Source organism: Triplophysa dalaica, chromosome 8 (genome assembly GCF_015846415.1).
Source record: "Triplophysa dalaica isolate WHDGS20190420 chromosome 8, ASM1584641v1, whole genome shotgun sequence".
Taxonomy (NCBI): domain Eukaryota; kingdom Metazoa; phylum Chordata; class Actinopteri; order Cypriniformes; family Nemacheilidae; genus Triplophysa; species Triplophysa dalaica.
Window position 1 is genome coordinate 23073105 of NC_079549.1, and position 9757 is coordinate 23082861.

The 9757-nt window shown below is 35.5% G+C and overlaps 1 protein-coding gene across 2 annotated transcripts; it reads right to left on the reverse strand.

The window, feature by feature from the left end:
- Positions 1-601: 601 nt before the first annotated feature.
- fap (fibroblast activation protein, alpha) lies at positions 602-9376 on the reverse strand. 2 transcript variants are annotated; one of them, XM_056754977.1, is made up of 26 exons: positions 9068-9376; positions 8817-8901; positions 8281-8373; positions 8087-8181; positions 7909-7983; positions 7775-7827; positions 7597-7669; positions 6210-6330; positions 5965-6119; positions 5728-5825; positions 5507-5636; positions 5384-5422; positions 5174-5272; positions 4980-5050; positions 4846-4899; positions 3954-4081; positions 3784-3834; positions 3403-3504; positions 3258-3327; positions 2813-3007; positions 2424-2478; positions 2075-2174; positions 1891-1949; positions 1701-1773; positions 1521-1594; positions 602-1352 (listed from the first exon to the last, which is right to left on the reverse strand). In XM_056754977.1, the coding sequence occupies exons 1-26, from the start codon at positions 9068-9070 to the stop codon at positions 1245-1247; spliced, it is 2259 nt and encodes a 752-aa protein (XP_056610955.1). In that variant the 5' UTR covers positions 9071-9376; the 3' UTR covers positions 602-1244. The 2 variants fall into 2 exon arrangements, with proteins under 2 accessions (XP_056610955.1, XP_056610956.1); XM_056754978.1 differs by lacking the exon at positions 9068-9376 and having other exon boundaries at positions 8750-8823.
- Between the last annotated feature and the right edge of the window lie 381 nt (positions 9377-9757).

Genomic DNA, 9757 nt, shown 5'->3' on the forward strand with positions numbered 1-9757 from the left:
GCCCAGGTGGCAAGAGCCACACACACACACACTTGTTAGTTTCAATCCATTAATCGAGATACCATCTGAATGCATGAGTGTATTTGAGCTGTTTAAAGAGAGATGGGGCAATAGTCAAACAAGCTAAAAAGGTTTACTTAAGAGTGAAAATCAAACAGCGTTCGGTCCTTTTAGAAATACAGAGGAAAGACAATAATTGCATAACTTTCAGGAAGAGGTATCGGACGTTTAGAGTAACAAGATACGATCTCCGTGGTTTTTTACCATTATGATGGAGATGGGAATCTGAATAAAATAGATCATACTTTCAGGTGTACTTCAACAAAAATGTTTCTCTCTGCACTGTTAAACGCCTGTGTCTATAAAAACACAGATCAGATGCCTTTATTATCTCACTTATTTCTCCTAAACATTAATTAATACATGTATTAATTAATGAACAAACAGATCATTAATATCTCCATCAGAGTTTTAAAATAGATCTCAAACTGAGCTCAGATTTGTCAAGTGTGCAATCAAAAGTCGATTTTATTAAAGATCTCAATATGAACTCAAACATTTCTTAGATCACTTTTAATGGAAGTTAATACAGTACATACTAAGACTTTTAGTTATACACCTCTGAGCGAGAGATAATATTTTGGCCCATTTTCCCAGAGGAAAAAGACTATTTTAAATGTGTTATGTGCTTAAATTTACATGGAATTAGAGTATAGATATCAAACCTTATTTATGTACTAAAGCTATCTGACTTTTAAACCAGCAAGTTCAATAGCTTAACCACCAGATGGCACTGTTCCTAAAAGCAATAAAATATGATAGTCTTTTAATTGCATATACAAAAATACACACATAAAATATAAAATGCCATAAAAGACCTCAAATTATTATTTAAGACACAGACATTTTTCTTAATTTTTTATCACTTGAATGAAATACAAAACATTGAGTAAAAGGTCTCCAAACCAAGAAATGTTCTTACATACCACATGCTCAAATCACACATTAAATTCAGTGCATAAACACAACAGCACAAAACAGAAATATAAAAATATTATAGAAACATGCCAACGTTCATATCAGGTCGCATTCATGGTACAATCACAGCAATTTAATAGTAGAAATTTTACACAAAGTAATAATGAATGTCAATGTCATGTAAATTTTTTTACACTTTCTCTTATCCCTTCGACATGTTACACTACACACTAACATGAAGAGAATCTTCAACAGTCTTTGTGTCTTCATACTCCATTTTTCTTAAGCAAGCAATTATCCAGAAATTTATTTAAGTGTGAGTACAGGTGGTAACGTGCTCTACCAGACAGACTGTGATCCTTGTCGGTGTACCACTAAAAACAGACATAGAGTATGGGTACAGACATACTAGAATGTCATAATATATTATTATATCTAATAGGTGAATCTCATATAGACAATGTTGATGGTTCTTATTATTGTTTGTCTTACAGTAAAAACATTTAGTCATAAACAGTATGTTGTCATGACCTTATACTTACCATCGCTTGAAAAACAATTTGACTTTCCACCAGGGCTTTAGAAATTTGGGCGGCCTGCTGGAAGTGAACATTATCTAGAGCAACAGAGACAATCAAACAGAGCGCATCATTCATATAATCCATCACATAACAAACAAACCTCTATAAACGTTACAGATGTTCAGATGAAAATGTGTTTACCATCTGCAGTTCCGTGTACCAGTAAGTATTGATCTGAGTTGAAGTTTTGTGCCCTGCTGGTCACTGTGGAGTTCTACAATTTTTTTTTACAAAATACCAAAAGCAATCAATTTATAATTGAAGCCGTTCATTTATAATCACTGATATCTATTATATAAACACATATTTAGCCTACATAAGTTTACATTACTTTATAGCCGTCTGAGTTTTCTTCAGGCCGGTGCATGTACCTCTCTGTATAAACAGCATCTGTGAAACATTGAGATATAAAATTCCTGTCATTCATTCTGTTGCTAAATGAGTAATTAAGCGATGAATTCAGAAATACATAAAATGCGCTTATTTACGCATCAGAAATTAGTGACATCACATGCCATAATACTCCCACTTAGCAACAGGAGCCACAGCAATTCCACATTTGAACAGGCCGCTCCCTGAACCCAGAACCATAGACGTCACATATCCACCATATGACTGTCAACAACACAAACGAAAGCATGTTAGCACACTTATTTGACCCTTGACTTCATCCCACCGTTTAATCTCATTTAAATTTTCTTGGGCGTTCTGAATGGTTGCCAGGTAAAAAAAGCTATCTAGGGATTTTGGAAATAAATTCCACAATAAGAACATGTTGATATTTCATCAGGCCAACACAATAAAACCAATCGTCAGAATTTGCAGATCTGAAAGCACTTTGAATGGGGTAAAAGTTCCACTTACCCAACCCCATATTCCAATTTTATCTTGGTCAATAAAACCCATTTCGATGAATTTTCTGAAATGAGACACAAACATGCACGAAAAGCAATTTGTTCCTTAAAAATATTGCAAACAATAACACAAATCGAATGTACATACTTTAATAGATAGTGTAGCTTTTAACAGTATTAAATTAAACTCAAGTGACCTTCATATCTTTTTGATGCATGCTACATAACAAACAATTTCTTTCAATCTGTCTGATTTTGCACCGGCCTCGCGTCTCTCACGCGTCTATGAGATTTACATCACACTAAATGTAATGCTCGTCGTCACCCGTCTGACTCACAGGCAGCAGGTGTGAGCAGGTGTCAGTGCCGAGCGTGTGCACATCGCTCCCTTTGGCTCACCTCACGGCCGAGATCTGATCTTCCACCTCATACGTGCCCAGTCGCTTATAGATGGCGTGCATTATCTCATCACCCTGGTAACCGCTTCCCCTGCCGTCAAAGCTAGCCACGACCACCTTCTCTGTGCTGCATAAGTACGTGGCCCACTCCAGTCTGAAAACATAGTCCGTGTTCTGGCTGCCCGGACCCCCGTACCTATATTTTCAACATAAAAATAAAAAATAAATAACCTGTTTTAATAAAATGTATTTTTTTTAAATGGCATTCTTCTCTTTCGGGAGATGCATGCATTTGTCGAAAAGCTAGATGGAAAATTTGTAATTTCATAAAAGCAAAATACAGGTTTCATGTCATTATTTTTTCATGCATATCACGCAACAAGTAATATTGAGAGGCATACGAAGACACACACAGCCAAGTGTAGGCAACAACAATGGAAACTTACACATCAATTAAAAGAGGATATTTTTTGGAGGAGTCAAAATCTGGAGGTAACATCATCTGATACCACAGATCTGCAAATAGACCACCAAACAGCATTAGACCATCAGATTATCGAACTACTCAGAACGTTAAATCATTTTACATACTGTATCCGGCGATCTTCATCGTAGAGCGTTTGATAGTGGGCATGAGAAGTTCAGTGGTCAGAATGCTTTCCAATTTCTTATTGTCCTCCAGGACCTGAACCTCTAAAGAACAAAACACGTTTATTTAGAATCACTGAAAAATCGACCCCAAAACATGACAAAAAAATTCTGTCATCATTCATTCAAGCCATTCCAATTTCCAAACCTGAATTCTGACATCTTTATAGTCCACACATGAAAAGTTTCTCTTCGAATTGAAACAAATAACAACAAATGTCTATCAGACTATCATGAGGGCGAGTAAATAATGACAGAACGCTCAAGTTTGGGTGAAATGATCCTTCATTAGCATATCAAAGGGTTTGATTGTGTCACACAAACCTTTAACAGGACCTTTGTTCTCCATCAGTATAAATAGTGGAAGTCCAGGGCCTGTAAGATGAGTTTATTAGTTCTAGTTTAGTGTCACCCTGTAATGTCTCCTCAGATCATCTGAGGTATCTAACTGCATGTTGTTTCATGCGAGCAGGAGTAAAAGCGTGTTCACTAACCGTAACAGTCCATGCGGAAGTATGAGGCGTTAGTGCTGAAGTAAGCCGAGTTATATTGACATCTGTCCGGATGCAGAGAGCAGGTGATGCACTCAGGAGAAGAATGACCATCTGTGGTGATAGAAATCCTGAAAAACAGATGTTTTTTTAAAAGAGGTTTTATAAAAGCAAGGAGAGATGAGAATCGTAAAAAAATGTAATGAATTGTTTCCCTCTGTTTTAAGGGGGAAGTTATGGTTTTAAGTTTTGTTTCAGAAATGATGACCAGTACTATTTTAAAATGTTTTCCTCATAGTTTTTGCTGTAACTAGGCCTCTACTGGCAACCAGAATCAAAGTGACCGAACGGCTGACCGCTAATATTATGCAACTCTTTTAAGATCATGATAAAGTATTTATTATCTTACAGTTATAGGGCACGGCAGTAAACATTTCATGCTTTCGGTAAAAAAAAGTATACTCAAATTGTATTTTATTAAGTATACTTAAGCTTAAGTATACTTTATGTAGCTCATACTAGTATGCTTTGAAGTGTACCATTTTAATACTACTTTCATAAATGTAATACTACTTTTTAAAATTTGCCTACTTTTTAGTTAATAAAAGTATACTTTTCAGTATACTTTGTTAAAGTCCCAGTGAAATAAAAAATGACAATTATTATTTTCCTAATATATTGCAGCGTTTATAATTTTGTTTTTTTAATTCATGTACCCTCACAATCTTCGGTTAAAATCTGAAAATGCACTTCTGCTATGAAGTACACTAGGTGAATTACACAAAGTTTTTTTCTGAAGCATCCATGACTGAAAGTATACTTTCTTGTCGAAAAAGAAACGTTAACTTCTTTTAAAGCAAAAGGCTGACGTATAAGAAAGACAAAGTATGATTACTTGTAAAGGTTCCTCTGTCCAGGTCTTCCCATGTATTCATTACTCACATAGTATCTGTGAAAAGAGCAAGGTGTATGGGAACATCCGAGTAATAAAACACATGAGAAGAGTTTTTTCATCTTTTTCATACTCACATAGCATCTTTGGTTACTACAGAGATGTATATCACTTCCCATTTGCCTGAGGTAATGGCTTCTGCTTTACCCTACAAAACAAAGTTGACTGATCAACAACTTGTAAGAACAGCGTTTCTTTACTGGTTACATTTCATTGTCAATGGCACGTCTCAGCTCAGATGTCCTCATGTCTCAAAACAAAAGAAACTCACTCCATTGACGTAGTGGAGATGTTTGTAACCTCTGTCATCACTCATCACCTTGTAAAAACTTGTGTTATCTTTGGCAAATTGTGGAGGTAAAGGGTAATACTGTAAAAAAAACACACACACGCATCAAGATTTCACATCAACTCAAATCAACTCAAATCTTCAGTGAACATCGGGGCAATTTAAAGCTTTTATGTGATGGCTGCAACTCACCCGACCAATCCAGCCAGTTCTGCTCTTCTGCTCAAATTTCTAAAATTAAAAAACATAAAACTGTAGTAAGTACCCGAATAGTTTCATCTGGCCTGGATACCTTCAAAAGAACACAAATCTGACCGAGACTTCTTTCCAGCTGGTGCCATCATAGTCGTAAATCTGCAGGAGGACCCGGTCTTGTCTGCGAGGCACCCATTGAACGGCCAGACGTGTGTCTGTCACCCACGTGACTGAGCTCAGGTAGTGATCTCTGAGAAAGAGCAAAACAATCCCGGCGATGACGTTTATCTTCTGGTTTAAGACGCGACACGTTATTAGTGTATAACATGAGAAGTACGCACCCCACTCCGATGGGTTTCGGGACCACGACTTCTGAGCGTTTGGATGGATTTTCAGCATCGACCACAAACAGCTTTGCTCTGGGAATAACGCTGCCTGCCTTCGTGAAAAGAAACGACATCGTATTACACATTTATTTGAAGTGGGCTGTACACATTAACATGCAAAATGTTATCGTTACATCTTAAAACAAAAAAAACACTGATGTACGATGAACTATGAAGCAGTGAGATCTTTACTTTTGGGTAGGGGATCAACACTCTGGTGGGGTATTGCTCATCTCCATACATTGAGTATTCAATGTTGTGAACTCCAGTGTCATTTATTTGTATATACGCCAGATATTTCCCTTCTGGAGACCACAAAATGCCTTCATTTGAGCCGAAAATTTCCTCTGAGAGCAGAAATGAGAAACCGAGATTTAGGTGACAACAATAGGTCATGTGTTAACAAAGAAATGAGTGAATGGATGAGGTTGGGTTACCCTCATAAACCCAGTCTGGTATTCCATTGAGAATCTCATTTACTTTTCCATTTTTGGTGACTTGCACTGGTTCAGCGGTGGCGTTGATTTTGAGGTAAATGTTAAAATTCCAGACATAAGCCTTTGGGACAGACAATATCAAAGCAGCACAGATCACAGGATCGTATTGTGAATGGCAAGCCGAATTAGCTTTTAATCATTCTCAGGATATGAATTTTTGATATCAACAATTAAATTTTTACTAATTACATCATAATGACTTGACATCAAGAATAGAATTTCTACTAGTAACAATTGCTATTTTTGATAACAGTTATTACATTTTCACCAGTAAAGATGTTTATTCTTGATATCAACAATCAAGCAATCTCTCACAGAAATGTGTATTCTTGATATCAAAAATGTAATTTCCACCAGTAAAAAACGATATTCTTGATATCTATAATTGCATTTTAACTAGTTAAATATCCAAAAAGACTGCCATTCAAATTCAATTTCAGATATCAATAATGAATTTCTTACATGTCAAAAATCTTATTTCTGATTTTAGACATGCAAATTCCTACTTGTAAAAAAAAATACTCTCAGATTTAGTGATATCTGAAATCTATTTCCTGAAATACCAAATGCAACATGTTAAAATTTATTTACAGATATCATGAATGAGAATTTCAACTAGTGCAAATTGAATTCTTGATATCAGGAATTTACATTTTACTAGTAACAAGTTCATTTTTTATTTAATTTTTTTTTACTAGTAAGAATTGCATTTCCGATATCTGAAATAAGATTTTTAGCATGTAAGAAATAAATTATTGATATCTGCAATTAAATTTGATTGGCAGACTATAGTGTTATTTAACTGGTCAAAATCTGCAATCACAGATTTCAAGAATTAATTTTTTTGCTAGATGAGATTCAATTTATGATATCAAGAATACACATTTCTGCGTGTGACGACGTCATTGTTGATATCAAGAATTCACATTGTTACTAGTAGAAATTCTATTCTTGATATCAAAATTGATAATTTTTAGTAGTAAAAATGTAATTGTTGATATTAAAAAATTCATATCCAGAGAATGATTTAAAGCAAATTCGGCTTGCCATAAAAGTGTCCCAGTTATCCTTATATACATTTCTGTGGCAAAGTATGTGTTTTGAAGGTAGATTTATCATCTATAAAACCGAGGAGGTTGGGCAACAATACACACTTGATTATAAAGACGTCAATGTGAATTCATCTTCTTTCAAAAAGGGTTCGGTACGTTTTATTTGTACTATTCTGTGAGGGCGAATTGTGTGATGAGTTTGATAAAAATACATTTGGAAATCTCTCAGTCGGACGATGTTAGACAGTACAGAGTGTCTGAGGTTTGTAACTCACCATTTTATTTCCTTTTGGTGCCCAAACTAAGAGTTGTGTGAGGTGTGGAATTTGACCCTCGGAGATAAATTCCCTGAAATAGAAAATCACACATACTTATATGCGTAATTGGCATGTGATAAATTAAATCCCGACTCATAATTGTATATTTATTGTGATGATATGATGTGTTACTTACTGAGTCCCCATGCTGTACATATGATAAGATGCGTTGAAAGAATGTCTCCATTGCTGTTGAGGCAATTTGACTGGTTAGAGATTTACTCTTTTTATGTATTTGCCTGGACGGTTGTTATGATTTAGTGTTTTTACCTTTGAGTAGTTGCTCACGAAGATGACAAACTGCCTGTCTTCAGACACAAAGTAATCTGTGGCATCCACTTGAGCCTGTGAATCGAATCAAAAAGTGACAATAACAGAACAAATGTAAGAGACGATGGATATGTTTGACCTTCTTTAATAAGAATTCATGAAGAATGATTCATCTTACAAAAGTTGTGTTGCTTAAGAATATTGAATTCTTCATATTTTTAACGTTGTGCAGGTAAACGTGGCCCTCACTTGTTTTATGGAGGTATTCTGTGTCTTTTTGGGAATGAGACGGAGAATTACATGAGCACACATGTCAGGGTGAGTCAGACTTTATTGCAATAAATACAAACCAGGTGTCTTTAGGTGTCGTACCTGATATCCAGCGGAGATTGTATGTTTTATACCTGATAGTATCATTGTAAAAATCGTCAAAAGAATACGTTCTCTTTAATACCGAATCTGCTCCTAAAACCACAGTGAGGGGAGGAAGTTCAATACTTTGGAAATAAGAGTATAAACGAAAATAATAATTAGAAAAGTAACACAATTTACAAATACAGAAGCCTATATACAATTTAATAATACATTTTATTTAAAAAAATATATAAGAAACAAATGATATGCTGCAGCATGAGACATTGTCACATTAACAATACAGTTTGTGTTCACATGAGGGCGCTGCTGCAAACATTTTACGTTCACATTTTACTTCAAGTATCAGAAACTAAAGGATAAGGTAACAAGTCAATGTATGTGTTCTTTATTTTTATTTAAATATTTGTGTTTTAAAAAATCAGTACATTTATGATCAAAACACATTTTAAAAATTCAACGACTTTACCTGGAAATCGATGGAAAACAACAATAATCCAATTTCAGTATAAAAGAATGAAAGATGCGTCACTCACTGTTGACGTAAATTGCCGTGGGAATAACGATGAGCGTGATGACGACAACAGCGCCTCCCACCGCCACGCACACCTTGTTACAGCCCTTCAGGTGAGGAGAACCATCATAAGCAAACAAATGTGCCAGAACAGTGTCCGAATACTCAAACTATCAGCTATTATGCACGTATAGCCTGTGTTATCTTTAACGTATAAGTATTTAGCTTTTTTTCATTAAAAAAATAAAAATAAAAAATGAATTAGTTACTGACCATAATAGTGCACGGCTTTATAAAAGCGCATCAATCTTCAGGAATCTTTGTTTGCTCGCGTTCGCTTCAATGTTCAATGTCCAGGAAACAGACTGTATTAAACATACATCTCTTTGCGCTGTAAATCCGTCCGGTTGCAGTTTTTCAGGTTATAAAGGCGCTTCCTCCAACGTGTCATTCCTCAGTGTGAAGGAACGAACAGTCGTTGCTTGACTTGCTCAGCATTTCGCTCAACTTTCCGTGGAAGTGTCTTTCGGGATGTGATTCACTCCCAGAACTCTGTTGAGTGCGGGTGCATTGAGTTGAGCAGCACAGCTCGTCTGCATTGAGTGTCAGAGACATGCGATCGTGACACTGGGTGTTTCTTTTCATGTTCTTTCATCTCTTTATTACATTAAATAGAGTGCATATGTGAGAGCACATTTTTCTGTTACGCATATTTTTTCATTACAAACTGTATGTTGTGCATAACATAAATGAATGAACTGAATGCAAAGGTGAACTTTTTTTAGATTTGAGAAGATCCCTTTGGGGTTGGCAGTAGTCCAGGGAGTGAATTTGGGAAGACTCCCGATTTCCCTTTATTCATCCATGTAAGAACGCATTGCACATTTCAAACAGTAATATGTCTGCATCTAATTTTGATTTGCTTTTCTAGATTATACATATATGTTATTCTTTTTTATTCTG